General features: G+C 37.1%; 3 protein-coding genes across 4 annotated transcripts; 2 read left to right on the top strand and 1 right to left on the bottom strand.

Annotated features, from left to right (window-relative positions):
- Window positions 1-281: 281 nt before the first annotated feature.
- Window positions 282-4,267, top strand: gpatch4 (G patch domain containing 4). Its single transcript, XM_051721990.1, has 8 exons — window positions 282-394; window positions 547-660; window positions 798-871; window positions 1,243-1,335; window positions 1,461-1,568; window positions 2,398-2,510; window positions 2,864-2,914; window positions 3,167-4,267. The coding sequence occupies exons 2-8, from the start codon at window positions 579-581 to the stop codon at window positions 4,086-4,088; spliced, it is 1,443 nt and encodes a 480-aa protein (XP_051577950.1). The 5' UTR covers window positions 282-394; window positions 547-578; the 3' UTR covers window positions 4,089-4,267.
- A 148-nt stretch (window positions 4,268-4,415) lies between these two features.
- On the bottom strand, window positions 4,416-9,239 carry LOC127454645 (C-type lectin domain family 9 member A). Of its 2 annotated transcripts, XM_051721995.1 has the most exons (8): window positions 9,076-9,239; window positions 8,722-8,787; window positions 8,391-8,498; window positions 7,724-7,758; window positions 7,491-7,623; window positions 7,221-7,384; window positions 4,997-5,121; window positions 4,416-4,861 (listed from the first exon to the last, which is right to left on the bottom strand). In XM_051721995.1, exons 1-8 carry the CDS (start codon window positions 9,137-9,139, stop codon window positions 4,672-4,674), a joined length of 885 nt encoding a protein of 294 aa, XP_051577955.1. In that variant the 5' UTR covers window positions 9,140-9,239; the 3' UTR covers window positions 4,416-4,671. The 2 variants fall into 2 exon arrangements, with proteins under 2 accessions (XP_051577955.1, XP_051577956.1); XM_051721996.1 differs by lacking the exon at window positions 8,722-8,787 and having other exon boundaries at window positions 9,076-9,231.
- A 2,305-nt stretch (window positions 9,240-11,544) lies between these two features.
- LOC127454632 (nestin-like) lies at window positions 11,545-20,116 on the top strand. The gene is made up of 4 exons (XM_051721967.1): window positions 11,545-12,465; window positions 12,769-12,893; window positions 15,178-15,251; window positions 16,327-20,116. Exons 1-4 carry the CDS (start codon window positions 11,653-11,655, stop codon window positions 19,299-19,301), a joined length of 3,987 nt encoding a protein of 1,328 aa, XP_051577927.1. The 5' UTR covers window positions 11,545-11,652; the 3' UTR covers window positions 19,302-20,116.
- The last annotated feature ends 234 nt before the right edge of the window (window positions 20,117-20,350 follow it).

Here is a 20,350-nt window from a genome sequence, read left to right as displayed (position 1 = left end):
GCATTAAGGTAAGTAACTGATAAGAGAATTTTCATTTTTGGGTGAACTATCCCTTTAAACTTGAAGTGTCCAATGAAAGCATGTATAGGTCTCTGCAGAACAGCAATGGGTCTTTTCAAATCTGCGGGTGTTTTCAAACTGGGATGGGCGTTTTTAAACTTTCCAATGAAAGTAGGGAATCTCAATGGTTTGAAGACGCCCACTGATTGGGAAAAGCCCATTTTTGTTCTGCAGAGTTATAAGACTCAATGAAAGACTTATTTGGAACGCGTTTCGTTAATCGAGAACTCAGACCCCTTTCGTTTTCCGTAGCTGCCTTTTCGGGCCGGTGTCATGTCTGCTCCCATGCTGAACGCGTGGTAGAAATAATCGCTATTTTCCCCTCATCCTTCTGGTAGGAACATGAGAATATTGCTTGTGTTTTAAATGCACCAACAGTTATTTAACAGATACAAAATTGCTCAGAAATTCGTGTGATAGAGCTTTGTGTTTAAAACAGTTATGTGTCTGGAGTCTAAACTGCGTCTAATGGCTTCACTCATGCAGATGCTGTTATTCTGAAGAAGTCATTCAGAGTCATGGCAGAGTCGGTACAAGACAAAAGTGCCACCGGACTAGAATTCGCGGAGCAGCAGCTTCTGCGCCATGGATGGGAAAAAGGTGAACTCCGTACAGATTGCAGAATGCGGGCAGCTTTATACATCGCAATGCACTGTCCGTAATATGTCTGTATTTAACCAGAACTTACAAATAGATGTAAGTCATTCATATATTGTGTTTCTATTGATGTGTTGTAGGTAAAGGTCTGGGCAGGACAGAGAATGGCATCTCAGAAGCTGTTAAAGTCAAAATTAAGTGTGGCAAAGGAGGGGTGAGTTGTATATACTGTATATTCCCTCTTGGTGTAGATGTCTGCCAAAAGTACAACATGTGGGTACTTGACAGATAACATGGTCATCACATTTTTCATTATTTTTTTTTTTTTTTTTTTAAGTTTGCAGTTTTAGTCTCAATTAAATTCTCTTTAAATCTCATAATTAGTATGAAATCATAAAAACTGCTTGCAAGAATAAGAAATATACTGTTTAAAATGGTCTTGATGAAGTTTAGCATAATGTCACCCCGCAGGACAACTGTCACTGCTTGACAGTACAAGTTATACATATCTAGCACTGGAGCTAATTCATTTGATGTTCTACTGCTCTTAAAGATATCATAAGTTTATTGTACTGTTTGTTTCAGATTGGCCATAATGAAGGTGAACAGTTTACTTTCCACTGGTGGGACCATGTTTTTAACAAAGCATCCTCTAATCTGGTTGTGGAAACAGGGCAGGTAAGTAATGTGAGAAAGTGGATTTAAGCTATGCATTTTTACAGTTACCAAAACATTATTTCTCCTCATTAGATATTTTTACTGCATCAGTAAACATGAAGTTCTGTTGTATCATTGTGGATCAGGATGGTGTGTTGGTGAAGGCAGACGATGACAGTGATGGATTGATCTCCAACAAGAAGCCACGCAAGGCTCAGCAAGCCAAGTCCATGCTCTATGGACGGTTTGTGAAGGTACCAAACTGCAAACTCCACTGTACAAATATCAAAATAATGAAAAAAATACCACATGAACTAACATTAATGGGGCATTAAAGGAGTATTCTGGGTTCAGTACAAGTTAAGCTCATTCGACAGAATTTGTGGCATAATGTTGATTACCACAAAAAATAATTTTGACTTGTCCCTCCTTTCTTTAAAAAAAGCAAAAATTGAGGTTACAGTGAGGCACTTACAATGGAAGTGAATGGGGCCAATTTTTGGAGGGTTTAAAGACAGAAATGTGAAGCTTATAATTTTATAAAAGCACTTACATTAATTCTTATGTTAAAACTTGTGTATTATTTGAGCTGTAAAGTTGTTTAAATCATCATTTTTACAGTCATGATTTGTTGACATTACATCATCATGGCAAGTTGTAAAATTGGCTTTAACTTTACACAGAAAAGATAAGTGAGTGATTTTATCACACTAAAATCATGTTAACACATGTATTGTTTATGTCTTGTGGCAATACTATTGAAAAAGTGCGAATTTTAACATTTATGGATTGGCCCCATTCACTTCCATTGTAAGTGACTCACTGTAACCCAGAATTTTTATTTTTTTTCTTTAAAGGAGGGGCAAGTCAGAATAATTTTTTGTGGTAATCAGTATTATGCCACAAATGCTGTCGTTTGAGCTTAACTTGTTTTAAACCTGGAATACTCCTTTAATATTCCTTCATCCGAACCAGTTGTTTTCAGAGAAGCATGTCTCTCATGTTATTCTACCAGTTGAGTTGTTTCTGGATGTGTCTTGCCCTTTGTGCAATTGTTTTAAGGTCTTATTTTTCCTGTCTTAGTCAGCCACTCTGCTCTCAGGTGAAGAGCAGCCGGACAAGACCTCTGATTCAGATGATAGCAGCAGTAGTTCTGAAGATGAGGACCAGAAACTGGACCTCTCCAGCGCTACAAAGTAAGAGCTGCCAACATTTTTCAAAACGCCGACACATTCCTGTAAATTCATTAAATGTTATTGGGCATGGAATATCGTGCACTAAACAAGTACCTGATCATTCAAGTCTTATTGTAAGTTACTGTTTAGTTGAGTTAATTCATTCTCTCAGCCAACCAAACTGTCTGTTTCTAATCTGTCTGTTAATACTGAATCAGTTTTAGAGTTCTTATTGAAAATAACATTTTAAAACCTTATATAAGTTTTTAATCACTCTACCTGTAAAAAAAAAAACCCTTGTTTTTCGCCATGAAAATAGCCATGGAAGCCGGCATGGCGTGAAATAACTAACTAATCTGTCTGTTTGTCTTCAGGTTATCAGATGAAGACTTGCTTAAAGCTTGTGGAGGACGAACAGCACACAAGTAAGTTTGATCTCTTAAAAATGTACACTATAATAAATTACATTCCACAGCATCCTTATTGTAATACATGTTAGTAAAATGATAAAATTCCCCTGACAAGATATTGCTGACAAAGAATGTAAAGAAATGAGCATGTAGCATTTTTATTATTAAGAGAATTTAAGTTGGACAGTAAAATGAAGAATTATAGATATTATAACATTTTTGTGTCTTTTTGTTATTGCATTTTTTTTTTTTTTTTTTGGTGAACAGAGGGGCAAGACATGGGCTCACTTTGAGTGCCAAACTGGCCCGTCTTGAGCAGCAGGAACAAGAGTTCATGATTAAGTATGGTAAAAAGAACCAAACTTCAAAGACACCTCAAAGCAAAACAGTTGTCTCCGATCCAAACACTGAGGGAAGTCCTGATATTACAGAGAAAACAAAATGCAAGAAATCAAAAAGCAAAGAGAAACCCTCAGAGAATGATATCCATTATGGTCAGACCACAAGACATATCCTTGGACGTAATGAAATTGTTGACAGCAAACCCAAAAAGAATAAAAACTCTAATGGGCTGCCTGCCTCAATAAACGAGGATACGATGGCAGATACTGAGCCTAAGAAAAAGAAAAATCGCAAAAAAAAGAATGCCTTACCAGAAGAGGTGAATGGGGACTGCAGCATAGCAGTAAATAAGATGTCCACACACTCAACTGAGAGACCACAGCAACAGAGGACAGAGGAAGAAGCTTTACACCAACTGATGAATGACAGTATCCCCAAGAAGAAGAAGAAGAAAAAGAAGAAACAATCAGAGATGGTTGCTGTAGCTGAGGAGGGAGTGACAGCTGACACAGATGTGATCAGTGAGGATTCCACAGACAGCCGTGACAAACAATCACAGAAGGACAGTTCTGAGAATAAACAAACTTCTGACAGTGCCTCCAAGAAGAAAAAGAGAAGAAAGAAAGCCTCCATGAACCACCATGAAACATCTCCATCCATTGATGTGGAAAACTCCACCAGTGTTGTGACGACAATAACAGAGGACACTAGCACAGTACGACTGAATATAGACACGGAAACAGAAGGACAGGAGAAAAAGCCGAAGAAGAACAAGAAAAAGAAACAAAGAGATGTGGTAGAGAATTTTGAGGAGTCTGTGCCAAAGAAAAAGAAAAGCAAAGAGTAAATTCAAATGGTACCAAATTCATTACAACGGTGGCAGTCAGTGTTGAATGATGACAAGTTTTCTTTTTGGGTCAACTGTCGCTTTAAGAATCTGGGCTGCTGTTATTCTAAAAAGTAACTGTTGTTGAGTTTTGGACTATTCGTTCATATTTATTCTTACAAATCATTGTGAATCTTTTAAGACTGAGACTCACAGGTGATATGAAATGATGTGTCTTTAGATTTCTAAAGATGTTGTTATTGGTCTGTTCTGTAATGTGTGTATTATCAACATTATTCACAATCAAAAATAAGATATTGACTAGAGATCAAGATTATCATAGAGAAATGTGTCGCTGTATTGTTTATTCCATCATGTCAAATGTTTTAATGATTTTTTTTCTTCTGACATTCATTATGAAGCTAATGTGAGCATATATGAGTTCTCCCTGAATTGCTTCAACTAGACAGAGCTAGTACTTTTCTTAGTAAGTCCAACAGCAAAACTTATTTTGAGTATGTATCTTGTCATTCTTGGAACTTTACCCTAAAAATTAAAATTACAATTTGTTTTTTAAAGGGTTATCTTTTGCACGGGTTAGTTTTCAAAATGTTGAAAGGTTGCTGTGGTTCATCTGGGCTTGAAGAAAGTTTGGCCATGTTAAAACTGTCATTTTGCAGATCCATCTGTTAAACATGAGACACCGCTCTGCATGCCAGCTGTTCAAAGTGGAGTTGTTTACCATTGACAGGACACAATTGTTATCAGATTGTGAGGGAGCATCAATCCAGAAACTGAAAGGAAAATACAGTTTAAAAACAGTAATGTTTGAAATCTTTTAGAAAATATATATATATATATATATATATATATATTTATTTATTTATTTATTTATTTATTTATTTTCGCGTCATTATTTTTGTTCTTACCCTCCCTCAAGCTTAGCGCCACTGGTCCAGACCCAAATCTTTGGCTGTTCAGATTTTTCATGAAGTCCAATCCAGTACCCGTGATACTGGTCAAAGTAGGGCTTAATGTGCTTATTGATGAATTCCTGAATTTTAAGAGAAAAAAATGTGTTATTTTTAAGGTTGTCGGTTTAACAAGTTAATGGTGATTAATTGTTTAAAAAAAATAACACATTAAAGTGATGTAACTTTTTCAGTGTTTTCATTCAAATTGATGTTTGTTTTGAACGACCCGCTTAGGGACTATCTGACTATTTGAATGGCAGCAGATGAGGGGCGTGTTCAGAAAGCTGTTTTGAAAACATTTTGTGTCGCAGCAATTACATACTTCAGCTTTAAAAATGTAACACAATTAATAATGCCTCTTGACCATACGTACATTCCATAATAAGGCATTTTCCTACCAACGGAGCAATTCAAGCTCACAGTACCACCTTCATGTTTTTGCATTTTATAGTCAGCAGGGGACTGTCTGCACAGCTCCAGCTGTAATACAAGCAACGCACATCTGTACAGACAAAAAACGACAGCTGTTCAAAGACAGCTGGACAGCGCTTCAGAATGCAGGGGTCTCGATATAAATGTAGTTTCAAACTACATTTAACATGACACAGCAACCAAAAACACTGTTTTTTGGGTAGAGATGCTAAAAACCAGTGAAACGCAACGTAACCACAGTGAGACGCTCCAGAAGTGTCCGTCTGAAACGTGTACAAAGACCAACAAAAATATCACAGAAGGAATGCACTCAATTGCTAAATGGATTGCTGTGGACTGTACACCAAAAAATAAAACGATTAGTACGATTTACTTCATTTTTATTTTGCGAGTTTTTGCACACAATTTTTTGAAGTAAATCTTGATGGTGTAAAATCTCTGATGCTTTCAGCATGCCAGTCATTTTGCACATTCTCATAGTATTGTAGTTTCTGGAAATTGAGTCTTAATGGCATTTTTATGGCATTTTGTTCATTAGTTTTTTACAGTTCATTATTTTGCTGTGGGTCAGTCTCAATAAAGCTCAGTTGGTTTGCAGGGTTTTGGAAAGAGGGGCGTGGCTAATCCAATGGGTCAGTTTATGGAAATTCTAGAATGGCTAAAATCGCTTACAGCACCTTTAACATGTTATTAAATGCAGCAACTTTTACTTACAAATATGATATAAATGGTACTTAAATAAACGTAGTAAAATTAGAACATCACGTTTTGAACTTTCCTTCCAAACACAATTAATCATGTACCACGTGACACACAGAAAAGCCTTTCACAGGAATTTTAAAGCATGCCAAGTAGTTTATGAGACAACATCACCATGCATTACTGGTGATTCAAACAAGTTAAAGAGCATGCAAACCTCAACACTTGGTGCACAAAACACGATGACTGTGACAATCAACAAATAATTTTTTTGATCATGAATGGGTAATTTTGAGTAGAAAATGAAGTTCAGATTGCACAGAAGAAGTTACCAAATGTAACAATGAAATTAACAATACAAACGGTGTAAATAAACTTGTAAACAGTGAAACCATGCACACTTATTAATTATTCAAGCCCAGTGCATACTGGGAACACCAGTTTTGTATTTTATTTACCAGTGAAAATTTCTCAAATTAGCAAATACTTATGACAAGGTTTTATAATTTAGGGTTGGTACATGATGACACATTGTGAAGATAACTTTCAATCATAAATAATATCAAATTATAAGCTAGAGCATTCATTTGTACACTTTTTAATGTAGAATTTACTTAATATTTTCATGTTCAAGCTCAAACTAACTTTTTCAATGTAGAAAATAATTATTTCTGATATTTTTACTTCACCTCCAAATTTTTTTTTTTTTCTTCTTCTTCAGTGTAGGCCATTGATGGGCTTATATTCAATTTGGAAATAAACCAAATTGACATATAAAGCCACTTTTTGTATTGTCTAATCAATGCTTTACTATGCTTTATCACAGTAATGTAATGTCTTGCACTTATCTGAATTATATGTATTACATTTTACAGCAAATATTGCTTTTTGACAAGAATTTCAAAGTACCAGTGTTCTCAACCTTTTTTTTTTTTTTTTTTTTTTAGGGTATTCAGGGCAGCAAAAGAAGGATACAAAAGAAAAAGAATTTATGTTATTGTATTTTCATCAGATGAGCTCAAGTAGTGAGTCCCTTCAGCGGACTGACCTGTTCCTCCATATTGTCTATTATGGCCAGATGAGCTCCAAACCTCTGGCAGAATTCTTCACTATTCCACCAAGTTCTCCAAGAAGGATCATCTTGTAAGTGGAAGTAGTAACAGTTGGAGCCATTTTGAATCCAGTTTTGAGGACAGGGTTTACACTGGACCCCTGCAGTGCAAATTAGCTTAATTGATTTGCAGAAAACACATTACATTTCTAAATGCAAAATCATGCTTATTAAGCAAACAAACATAATCAATGAAAAAACGTTCACCATTCCCAGTAGACTGACAGTACTCATTCACTAAAAAAGTGCTTTGTTTGGAAATGAAGTCCAGGATGTTGTTTAGTGCTGCCTTGTCTGCCAGTAACTCCTGGTTAGCTGCTCTCTCTTTAGTAAACTGGACCTGTATAAAGTGATTTCCTTTGTTTAAGATGCTGCCCTGAGCTCTACAAGTCATATGGAGACATCTGAGTAGCAAAATATGTTTAGAGCCTAATTCTTACCAGAATTGTGTTGTATTGCGACATATGAATGTAGTCTACAAAGAAATTAATACAAATTATTAGACAAATGTAAAGTTCTACATTTACTGTGGATTGTTTTTAGCCTATTGTGCAGTGATTCCATACACTTAGGCCTTACAGTGTTGTTGTAGGGCATTACACTATTAGATAGCATTGCCAAAACCATGAAATTGTGCAAATTTCATCTGACACAGGACAAAATTTCCAGTGTTAATGAAACACATTTTACTCTTTAGTAACACAAGTATTTCACATTTTTGATACCTTCATGTTATTCTACCCAGTGACTTTCTTTCGTAAAACACAAAAGGAGATATTGGCAGAATGACAGCTTCAAGTCAAGTCATTTTATTTGTATAGCGATTTTATTTTATTTATTATTTCAATCCCCATTCACTTGCATTCTATGGAGAAAGAGAAAAAAGATCCAGTGAAAGTAAATGGTGTCTGAAGCTAACATTCTGCCCAACATCTCTTTTTATGTTCCACAGAAGAAAGAAAGAAAGTCATATGGGTTTGGAATAGCATGAGGGTGAGTAAATGATGACAGAATTTTCATTTTTGGGTGAACTATCCATTTAAGTATATAAAAAGTACAAATGTAAGCATTTGTATTGGTTAATTTCTGAGTTGTAGTTGTCCTCACTGAATATGCTGATAGCTGTTAATGCTGATAACAGGAGGAAACAGAGCAACCCCAGACACACTGTAGCTTTTCTGTAAGATGGAGAGATTGGGATGACCACTTCCTTTTCTGAAAGAGAATGAGGCTAATATGATTCCAACAGTGCAACATATGACAGAAAGTACACAGCCACGTTTGACAAATCAAGACTGAAAAGAGTAACTTATCCCTCTTCAGGTTCATATTGGCATTGACCAATAATATCAGCTTCAGTCTTTCTCAGATGTGTTGAGTAATTTTTTGAAAGAAAATTAACAATTTAACACAAGTTTTTATGGGACGGATCTCTAACCTGGCATCTCAGAAGTTGTCTTTCTTTTCACCTCGGCATACAATACAGACTCCTTTGATTGTGGTACTGTTTTTTTTTTTTGTTTGTTTTTTTTTTCAACAACAAAAAAAGACACATAGTCAAAAATATATCCATTCAACTTCATACATCCAATAAGAGAAAAACTACTCTGAAATTTCTTCAAGCAAACAAGATAACTACACAGGTGTGGTTAAATATCAGGGCTATTAATATAGAGGCTGTGTGTTCAGTATGTAATGGGAAACCTTTACACATCATCACTGAGTTCTTTGGCCAGGCACTTGACTCAGGCTGTCTTTAGTGTTGACCAAATGAAAAAGAAACTGAACTTACCCTCATGTTTTTCATTGTCAGATGCATTAAAGGTGACTGTTGAATAGCACACGTCTTCTTCCATTCTTCTAGCTCACAGTCCACAGAGCTCTGTTGTATCATGTATCATCGTAATCAGACAGGAAACAGTAACTAATCCAGTCAGTCAGTCAGTAATAACAGTTGACAGAAAGCAGAACATGTAACACTGTCACTTATGCATATGTATTCACAAGGAAGTGCCTGATTTGAGCAATTTTACATCATGTACACTGCTTTAGTTTTAGCTGTGTAAATTAATTTCAATTGTTCAATTCATGTAAAATGTGATTAGTTATGTAAATTGAGTTGAATAACAATATCATGTAAAATAGGAATGGCTTCAACAGTAGTGTTAGATTTGGTAGTTTTTAAGTGCTCTAAAAACTGAAATATCCACATTTTTAATCTAATAGTCTGTGCTGGGTAGATTACTTTTTAAGTGAAATCTGGTACTGGTACAATTCACGAAACTAAAACTGATCCATCTTCAGTGTAATTATGGCTGGTGGCTTGTATAAGGTCTGTGTGTGCAATTTAGAAGGGAAAATTTTAATTATTTAAAAAGAAGACAAACAGGGATCAATAAATTATGAACAATTTACTACCTTTGCTTGATTAATATGTAATCATGTAATCCACAAAAAGTAACTGTAATCTGATTACGAGTATGTTAAAATGTAATTTAATCTAATTACAAGTACTTGATTTTTGTTATTTTATTACGTAATCCAGATTACATGTTATCCATTACTACCTAGGACTTCTAATAGTATACAGTATGTATTAATAGTTATGATTGACTTACTCAAATTCTAACCAACAGTTACGTTATGTGGAGATGTATTTTCATTGCAAAATTGCCATCATTGTTTTCACTTAGTTCTCATTTTTAAGTGAAAGAGGGAAGGGATGTATTGAAAAGGAAGGTCTTTCAAAATTGTGTTTAGTCCTGTTCGATTATGACATATGATCTTTTGTATTTTTTGTTGACAGAGGAAGTTAGGCTACTACAGTGTTGCAGCTATTATATTCCTGCAATGAAATCACTTTTTTATATATACAGTATGCATATAAATTGCAGTTGTTTTCAGTGAGTACAAAATAACCAGACTAGATCAGAGGTAGGATACTAATCAGTTCCAACTTACTTGTTGAGAATAAATAATTTCAGTGAAAATATGCTTAGTGTCATGGACATTTAACCTTATAATGTAAATGTTTTCTGTTGCATCATTGCAAATCATTGCATTTAGGTTAGGTGTTGTTTTTTTGTTTTTTTGTTTGTTGTTGTTGTTTTTTTGTTTTTTTCATACAAAGAATAAAAAAATAAAAAATAAAATAAGCACACAATTATGTTTTAAAATAATTATCCAAATTATATCATCCTTGATATGCAACTTAAGTATAGTATGTCTAATAAACCATTTTGGTCTGATATAATGTCATCATCTTGCCACAAGAGGGGGCAGAAAGTTACCGCAACAGGATGTAAAAAATAACCATAATGAACAGCGAAACAAACACATATCCTTGATCTTATTTAAAGGAATATTCTGGGTTTTGTACAAGTTAAGCTCAATCGACAGCATTTGTGGCATAATATTGATTACCACAAAAAATAATTTTGACTTGCACCTCCATATCTTTAAAAAAAAAAAGCAAATCTAGGATCCAGTGAGGTACTTACAATGAAAATGAATGGGGGACAAAATACTCTTTCAAAAGTATAGCCAAAAGACATAAACAGCATGTGTGTTAACATGATTTTAGTGTGATGAATTCACTTAATATCCTTTTCTGTGTAAAGTTATAGCCATTTTTACAACTTCATTGCATGACGATGTAATGTCAACAAACCCTAGAATGACTGAATGTAAAAATGACCATTTAAACAACTTTACAGCTCAAATAATGCATGAGTTTTAACATATGAATTATTAATGTAAGTGCTTTTATAAAAGTATAAGCTTCACATTCTGCTTTTAAACCCTCCAAAAATTGGCCTCATTCACTTCCATTGTAAGTTCCTCACAGTAACTGATTTTTGCTTCTTCTTTTTTTTTCTTAAAGAAAAGGAAGGACGAACCGACATTCATTTTTGTGGTAATCAACATTATGCCACAAATACTGTCAATTGAGCTTCACTTGTATTGAACCTGAAATATACCTTTAAGGCTTCCACATTTTTAATAACAAGAGGCACATACATTTCTTTCACCTACACATGTAGCGTTTTGTCTCGATTACCTCAAATTCTCTCAATTATATTTTATGAGAGTGATCCAGCAGTGTTAGCGTTAACCTCCCAAATTACATCACTGCTTTCTCTCCCATTCTGTCCTCCCAACCCCTTGTTTTCACTCCACCGCCCTCCCCCTTTCCTCATTGTCTATGTAAGGAGTGTCTTTCTCTGCCCTGTCCATTCAGCCACTGGGTCTATGGGCCAGACCTCACCCTCACCTTATACTCACTTAGCAGCCACAAAGACCTACAGCCCCTCACAGCCTCTGTGCACAGGTTTATTGTGACTTAAACAACAGTTCACAACACTCTGAGATGGAGTTTCTCGGTGTCCGACAGCCTGTCACCTGTTTTTGGGAGGAAAAGTATCAGATGCTGGAGCTGAACCAGCGTCTTGAATCATACTTAGGCCGTGTGAAGCTTCTGGAAGAGGAAAACAACCTACTACGAGAAGAGATCCACACTCTCAAGAAGAGCAGTGATTCATCAGGCCAGCGCAGAGCACAAGAGGAAGCACTTAGACAGGCCAGGAGGATGATGGAGGAGGCCTGGAGGGAGAAATACCATGCAGAGCTGGAGGTGGAGAACTTGATTGAAGATATGGAAAAGGTGGGCATTCGAAGACAGAAAGAGAAAATGGCACAGGGTGAAGTGCAGAGAAGACTTGCAGAGAGTAAAAAGGAGCTAGAAGAGGAGCAGAGAGCTCAGATTTGGCTTAGAGAGAAGGTTGCCCATCTTGAAAGCGAGCTTCTGCTACAGGTGCAAGTCCACCAGGAGAACATGGAAACCTTACAGGCCTCTCTGCAACAGACAAAACAAGTCTTAATGGCCCCTCAGCCCACACAAATTCCCAGCATCCTAGACCTGGGACAGGAGTACAGCCATAGAGCAGCTGAAGCATGGCAGGAGGCAACCACAAACTATCAGAGACAGGTTGGACGCCTGGAGGAAAGTCTAAATCAGGCCAAAGCTAACATGGCAAAGATTCACCAGGAGAAGAGAGAGAACCAGCATCAGGTTAAGCATCTGGCCAAGGAGCTGGAGAGTATTAAGACTAAGAGAGAGATGCTGCAGAAGCATGAAGGACGACAGAGAGAAGAACACAGACAGGAGCGTCAACATTTCCAGGTATGAATATATCAATTCTTAAAATGTAATATTGTATAATGATGCAGTAACAATGAATGAAGGAAGAACTAAAATTAGTTTTCTAAACACAAAAGAGATCAGCTTTGGCTCTTAGTAGTTCAAGGACAAATCTTGGAGCTACAGTATGCTTTCCATGGTTTCTAATTAAACAAAACTTATAACAGAACCAGGGAAAAACACTTGGTTACAGCACACATTAATTTCATCTCTCTAAAGCTTTTTTTTTTTTTTCCTCACTTGAATTAAAGTTTTTAAGAAAGCCTTTCTCATGTCTTTGTGCAGGCTCAAGTAGATGCTCTGGAGGTGGAGAAAGACAGACTGGGACAACAGATAAACAGCCTGATGGAGGACAAACAAAACCTGCTGCAGGTGAAGATCTCTCTTGGACTGGAGGTGGCCACGTACAGGTACGTCTATGTTCTCAACATCATAATCACCATCAACAAAACATCATTATTGCTTAAATGATTGGTTAAAGATTTAAAGAAACGCCTAACCCCTAAGTATTAAACTTCGCTGTAACACCTCCTAGAGGGTTTGTGCTACAGACATGAATAATATCTAAAATTAAGTGACTTGTGTGGGGAGATATGCTATTATATTTCTAATCTGTCAGACTTTTGATTGTTGCCCAGTGAAAAAATCCCATAGACTTAAACTGAAAGTGGGCTCTTATGTAAAGACCAGAATATCATAGCAACTTTGGGGTTGGCTCTTTTTACTCGCGTCAGTAAGTAACCACCAATCATCCACCCAGAACACTTTAGCAACCACATAGCAATGCCCTAGAAACCTCTCAGAATATCCTAGCAACCACATAGCAACACGCTAAAAACCACTCCGATTACCCTTGCAACCACATAGCAACTACCCGGAAACCACCAATAACACCCTACAATACAAGTTAAGCTCAGTCGACAGCATTTGTGGCATAATGTTGATTACTACAAAAATATATTTAGACTTGTCCCTCCTTTTTTAAAAAAAATTTTTTTAGAGGGTTTAAAGGCAGAAATGTAATGCTTGTAATTTTATAAAAGCACTGGCAATAATTCTTCTGTTAAAACGTGTATTATTTGAGCTGTAAAGCTGTTTAAATCAGAATTTTTACAGTAATTTCAGGATTTGTTGACATTACATCTTCATGGCCCGAAGTTGTAAAATTGGCTATAACTTCACACAAAAAAGGTTTAAAATATTTTTTATTGCACTAAAATCATGTTAACATACATTTTGTTTACGTCTTGTGGCTATACTTTTGGGATTGGCCCCATTCACTTCCATTGTATCACAGTAACCCAGAATTCAAGTGATTTTTTTTGTTTTGTTTTTGTTTTGTTGTTGTTGTTGTTGTTGTTTTTGTGGTAATTAACATGTCACAAATGCTGTCATTTGAGCTTAACTTGTATTGAACCCGCAATATACCTTTAATGTTAAAATATTTTTAAAAAATATTGTCTTCTCTGGCTGACTCTTAGGGACATTCATTTGATTTCAAAATGTCCTTTTTACATCCCCAATAGTATGGCAGACTGAAGCACTCTATGTAATGTGGGATTTGTAATTTATGGAGGCACAACTAATATTTTCATGCATCACTGGTTCTGAAAGGGCATCTGAGCCACCCTGAGAGGGGTAACTTTAGATCAGTCAATCATACTAGACCCTCTCCATTTCCCACCCAGCACTGACCCTGATCCATTTGCTGGAGAAGGGGCAGAAATTAGGAGGGATGGTAATTAATTCAATAACACCCTTCAGATCAGTGTTTCTATTTTATTTCTGTCAAGAGCAAACCAAAATAAATTTTTGCAAAAGCAATTTAGATGTTGCTCATTTCAAGGCGCTTCATGTGACAAGTGAAGTTGCACTGCGTTACATTCACAGGTCCTTGTCAAGGATGCAGTTGTTGCAAGGAAGGAGGTCACAAGAGGAGGATCTAAGTGCAGCATGCTTTAATGAAATTAAAACAAAATATAAAACAGGATAAATGCAGAATAGGGCAAGACAAATAACCAGGAAACAAAACAAACTATAATAAACAGGACGGAAACCAGAGCATAGTCTGGAGCAGAAACATGTAACAACCGACAAGGAATAAACAGACAACAGGGCATTAAATACATGAGGATAAATGAGGTAACAGAAGACAGGTGAAAACAATAAGGAACAGCTGGTAGCGATCAGGGCAGGGAATCATGGGAAGTGTAGTCCAGGGGGAAACAGATGACAGAGGCTAAACACAGGGCAAACAACAGAGAATCGTAACAGCAGTTGGGATTAAATACTGTATATTTAGTTATTAGAAATTGTAATAGAGAAACAAGAACAAAATTAAAATAAAAAACTGAATAGATCAAAAAGGCATGGTTTTATACGAATGTCATTGTAAAATGAATAAATAAATAAACTACTTGGAATACCTTCATTTGGAATGATACCTGTCACACAAAAAGTGTGTAGGTCTGTAAAGTCCAACCCTTGCAATTGTTTCATGCTTTGTGTAGTAAAGGAATTGATGCCAGCCTAATAGCTGCAGAAGGCCTTACAATGACAAATTTGACATACTGTTTGCATAACAACACAACCAGGCACAGGACTACAGTAAGGGCCTGACTCCATTTCTTTTAGTCCAACCCACATGTTAAAGATCATGCAAAACACTAACAGTTGTTCTTTTACCTTTTTCAGAGCTTTGCTGGACAGTGAGGGCCCAAGAACCAAAAGACCAACATTAAACAAGACCAACTCTGCTTTCCTTTTAGGTAACATTCTATGGGGCTGTTCACACCAAATATGTTTTGTGTCTGTCTACACTGTTTAAAAAAAAAAAAAAAAAAAAGGTTTTCCATGAAAACATGTGCTGGATGGACATCTTTGACCATTGCGCCGTGTCTTGCTGTTTTCTCAGTCCCCTAAATCACAGCTAGAAGGTGTTTCATATTCCTTTTTCTCAAATATTGAGGGTTCAAATCCGTGAAGACTTTGCAAAACACATCAACTGCTTTCTGAAAAGAAACAATGTTGTTTGTAATAACAAATAATATATAACATTGACAAAAGCCATCATTAATTATTTCAGATGATGCACAAGTTAATAGCAGCTTACATTGTAGACTACCTTAAACAGAAAATTCACCCTATAGAAATGACACATTTGAACACAAAACCCTTTCCACTTGCATATTGCTATGCTATGGGCTGGTTTACTGCACAAATGATTAGTACTTTGTGAGTTGAGTGCATAGTGAGGTATCTGTCTAAGCCTGTAAAACTAGCTTCCTGTGCTAGTCCCATTGGTCAGTGTAGCAGATGGCTCCAGTTTCCAGTAATGCAGACCAGGGAAAGATAATGAAGATCAATACATCTACATTACTGCTCACTCACAGATCAGGACAAGTGTGTATTCTGATAACTCCCCTGGGAGACACATCAAGGGTCTTTGTCCTATTTCATAGTATCTCCACATATCTTTTTAGCCTGGGGCTTTATCTGTTACAGCCACACCATTGTTCCAACAGCATCCTAGTTTTCATGAGGATGGACAACCCGATCTCATGACAAGTGGTTAGAATAATACGAGATGGTGAAATTGCAATCCAAACCACAGACCTAAACCTAACCATAACCATATAATGTGTAATATTGTACCCAAACCCTTAAATCTAACCATGATTTTAAAAGGAAAATCACTGTTGTGTACCACGGAAGATAGAAAACATGGCAGTTTGGAAGGAGATGAGAGGCATATTACAGGTTGATCAAGTAGGTCTAGATTTACAAAGCCTGTTCTCTGTCTGTGACTAAGCCTGTCTCACTATCTTATTTTTTTTGTTACAGATGCACTCTCAAAGCCCACTGGGACCCACCCAACCTCCCAGATCAATGCTGCTTCCTGCCATTTCAGCAGTACCATGGCTACAAGTCACAGATCAATCACCTCATCTCAAACTCTGCTGACCGGTGCGACTCCAACATGGACCCTGACTCGAGGGACCCCACAAAGAACACCAACCAAAATCTCAGTGACAAACGAGACAAGGGTTAATATCCCTGAGGAGATCGAGACAGCTGCAGAAGTGTCTGTAGATCATTTTAGGCCAGAGAATGTCCATGATGACATGTCCCTTGCATCAACTTTCCTCCGAACAGTTGCAGACAGTGTCACTGCAGAACTTGAACCCAAACCAGAAGATAGTGAAGTTCAGAAAGAGGATGAACCAAAACAACCTCTGGCAGCTCAGTTGGTTGAATCTAAAATGGATGAACCTGCATTAATAAGTGTGTCAACTGACCAACCAAGTAGCCTCTCTCAAACTCCAGAGACAGAAAGCTGGGCTGGTCAATTCACAGATCCTGCTGTAGTTTCAGAAGAAGGAAAGGATGAAGACACAGAAGTATCTGTGGAAATGGCACAGATCTCATATGCACCAAGGGTTGCTTGGGAGGAAAATAAAATCATTGCAGAAGATAATAAAGAGGATGCCTGTGAGATGGATGTAAGATCACAGAACATTAATGAAAGTCACACATTTGATTATGGAGATGCAGAGAGTGATAATAATGGATTAACATCCAGCCAGGTCAGAGAAAACACCAATAACATGGCTTCATCTTTGCTTGAGCAAGGACCTTTATATTCTGTGGGTGGTTTAGGCTGTATGGAAGAAATAAATGAAGATTTAAAAATAGCAGATGAACAGGACAATGCAAGCAATATTAATGAGGAGCTGACAGAGCTAATGAACAGTGAAACTGAAGCAGCGATTGACTCTATTGTTGAGTGGGACAGACAAGAAGAAGATGAGGGAGAGAATGAGATGAAAGTCATGAGTCTTGACTCTGAGATGGAAGATGAGGGTGAAATGGGAATTGACAGTGAGGTGGAGGAGGAGAAAAAGGGAACAGAGAATGTGATTGTGACTGAAAGAGAACATGAAGAGATTGAGGTGATTGAGAGAGACATTGCTGTGCAGGAGGAAAGCCTTCCTCATACAGGAGAAAAAACTGTGGACCTGGATCATCAAAAAAGTCTAGAAAGTATTGTACCACCAGTTGAACTCAATTATCAGACAATAGATGAAGACCGTTCTTTGTCTGAGGAATATGAGAGAGAAGAAGAAAACAAAGGTGATGAAGATGACTCCCCAGACATCTTTGCCTCTTTGAGAACTGATCCTGGTGAGTGTGACAGCTACACTAAGGAGAACACACTTGCAGACCCTCATCCCTTGATTTGTTATAAGAGTGATGAGGAAACAGATATTAACCCACAAGCCTCACATGCTGGAGTCAGTATGACTAGCGACAGTGAGGATGAGAAAGACCGAATGGAAGGAGGCCGGTGGGGTGAGAACCCCTCAGAATGCTTCAACACCATGGAGGATCTCTCAGAAGAACCAGACATGGATGCCATTGGAGAGATAGTGACAGAAGAGATTATTCAGACAGAACAAACACTAGATAATGGGGAGCATATGATTCTTCAGAGTGGACATGATGGCTCTGAATGCCATGAAAGTTTGGTGGTGGAAAAAGAAAATGCAAGGTTTGAGCTCAAGGAAAACCATGAAGAAGAGAGAGATTATATTTTGAGAGATAACGATCATGATTACAAGGTTGATGAGCAAAATGAGAAGCCTCAACTGAGTGAAGAGCAGCAAATTCATCACACAGAACAGGCTAACCAGGTTGGTGATGAAACAACCAATTCATATACTAGTCAAGAAAATGTCAACATGGAACCATTTTCATGTTTTAACCATCCATCCTCATTACCATATGTGCCATTCCCTGAAACGTCCCAGCAGGTAGAGCCTGAAAGTTGCATTGAAGTTTCATCAACTACGACCCTGTTTCAAGACCCATTTATAACCAAAGAATCACCCATTAAAGAGGAAGATGTCCAGAACATGTCCATGCACACCAACATGGATCTCATGGAGAATATCTCTTTAGAGAGTGAGATACATAGTCAGCCGGATATGCCCAACTCTGACTTGGAAGAGTGCAATAGCTCAGAAGATGAGTCTCCAAATGCCAGCCAGTGCTTTCAGAACCCAACCCTTTTAGCAACGTCTACTTACAATGAACAAGTATTAACCTTGGGAGGTCAGTTTTCTAATGGTGTGGTCTCCAAGGCAGACAACGATGTGCCTAAAGAAGTGTTCAGCAAGGACTTAATGGAAAAGAGCACAGAAGACCATAAAGCTTCTCAGATTGATGACAAAAGCACAAGCATGCCAGCTGCAGAAGAGATCAATCACAGCAGTATGGATAGAAACATGGGCCAACTTTCTCCAGGGCATGAGACTGCGAATTTGGGCAGTCCAAACAGAATGCTGAGTGTAACTGAAAAAATATTTGGCAATTTTGAAGAACATCTTGAAAGGCCTGTGGAGAGCTTTACCAAAAAAGAATCAAGTATGATAGATATTTTCAAAAGGAACAATCCAGAGGAGGATGAATTCCAGTCAATGGAAAAGGAAAGTGAGATTCACAGCTTTTTTAGCTCTAGTTTGAAGGAGGATTTCTGTAGCGAAGGAAAAACAGAGATGGCAGCTACGTACAACCCAGCCCAAACTGAAAACTTTGCCCATGATCCCATCCACTTAAACCAGGATATGGTCTTTGGAGAGGAGTGGAGAGATTTGGGGGACACAACAACAGCAAATGTAAATACTAAAGAAGAGATCCTCAAAAGCCAGTCAAAAGATGAGAAGGTGCAGCATAAGGTTGAACAGACAGGGCATGAGACAGTCCAGTCTGATGATTCTATTGATGATGGGGATTCCTGGTCCTCTGGTGATGAGTAACAGCTTTGTGGAATGTTAGCTTGGTCCAATGACATGTTTTGAGCAGTTTAACACTAAACCAAAAACCTAGAAAAAAAGTAGTAATGTCATATAGATACTGTAGATAGAGTGATAGATAGATATACATATTATTAAAGGGATTGTTCACCAAAAATGAAAAGTCTGTCATTATTTACTCACTCATGATGTTCCAAATCCAAAACGACTTTCTTTCTTAGGTGAAACACAAAAGGAGATGTTAGAAAGAATGTTAGGGACTGACAACCTCTGTAACCTTGGGGGAATGGTAAGATATAATTCTTCTTTGATTTATGCTTGTTGTTACACCTAAGTGGGTGTAAGGGGGCCCCCCAAGAGCTGTGATTAAATTTGAACCCTGCCTTTAAGCAGCAATGGAAAATTTTGCAGTGGGTAAAAAAAAAACCCCAGCAAAATCAAACACTAAGTGCACCTTTATACTGTATATCCACAGAAATTAAACTTGACAAGACAGAGGGAAATATGTATAATGTGATTTCTCATTAATGAGTTAACAGCCTGACATAATGTGCCAGCTGCCATGGCAGCTGAAGAAAAAGGCATTGTACTTCCTGATGGCAATGGGCAGAAGGATCTTGAGTAGAGCTTTTTAGAGCTTTACTATGAAGACCCATGCCATTTTTGTTGTTAGATGTCCTAATCAGACAAGCTTTTTGGTGAAAAAAAGAAAAGCAAAAAGCAAAATACTTTGTGTATTTGCAGAGAAAACTATATGAAATCAAACAGACTTGTTAAAATTGGAAATCATTATTTATAAAAAGTAATAAAAAAGGTAAACAGCTAATACTTTGAGTTGGGTGTTTTTTCTTTTTATTTATTTATTTTTTATTAAGTTCTACTATGTTGATCAAAATAATTTCATGGGCAGTTGGGCACACATAACATCATTTTCCTCAGTTCGCATAGCCATCTCAAATTCTGCTTTGTGATACATTTAAAAATATGATTCAAATCAGATTCTCAAGTTCTAGTTTTAATTTTCCAACCATTTTAGGGAATCAGAACTCCCA

This window comes from Myxocyprinus asiaticus, chromosome 16 (assembly GCF_019703515.2).
Source record: "Myxocyprinus asiaticus isolate MX2 ecotype Aquarium Trade chromosome 16, UBuf_Myxa_2, whole genome shotgun sequence".
In the NCBI taxonomy this organism is placed as follows: domain Eukaryota; kingdom Metazoa; phylum Chordata; class Actinopteri; order Cypriniformes; family Catostomidae; genus Myxocyprinus; species Myxocyprinus asiaticus.
This window is presented reverse-complemented; position numbering and strand designations above follow the sequence as displayed.

What these genes read in the sequence shown, in the direction of transcription:
- LOC127454632 (XM_051721967.1), top strand. Translation starts at nt 11,653, where the DNA reads ATGGAGTTTCTCGGTGTCCGACAGCCTGTCACCTGTTTTTGGGAGGAA. An exon ending in AGGAGCGTCAACATTTCCAG is followed by an intron (nt 12,466 to 12,768) that starts GTATGAATATAT and finishes GTCTTTGTGCAG; the next exon opens with GCTCAAGTAGATGCTCTGGA. An exon ending in CAACTCTGCTTTCCTTTTAG is followed by an intron (nt 15,252 to 16,326) that starts GTAACATTCTAT and finishes TTTTTGTTACAG; the next exon opens with ATGCACTCTCAAAGCCCACT.
- LOC127454645 (XM_051721995.1), bottom strand. Translation starts at nt 9,139, where the DNA reads ATGGAAGAAGACGTGTGCTATTCAACAGTCACCTTTAATGCATCTGAC. An exon ending in GACAACTTCTGAGATGCCAG is followed by an intron (nt 8,499 to 8,721) that starts GTTAGAGATCCG and finishes ATTCTCTTTCAG; the next exon opens with AAAAGGAAGTGGTCATCCCA. An exon ending in AACAGCTATCAGCATATTCA is followed by an intron (nt 7,759 to 8,390) that starts GTGAGGACAACT and finishes ATTTCTTTGTAG; the next exon opens with ACTACATTCATATGTCGCAA.
- gpatch4 (XM_051721990.1), top strand. Translation starts at nt 579, where the DNA reads ATGGCAGAGTCGGTACAAGACAAAAGTGCCACCGGACTAGAATTCGCG. An exon ending in GCGCCATGGATGGGAAAAAG is followed by an intron (nt 661 to 797) that starts GTGAACTCCGTA and finishes GATGTGTTGTAG; the next exon opens with GTAAAGGTCTGGGCAGGACA. An exon ending in TTAAGTGTGGCAAAGGAGGG is followed by an intron (nt 872 to 1,242) that starts GTGAGTTGTATA and finishes TGTTTGTTTCAG; the next exon opens with ATTGGCCATAATGAAGGTGA.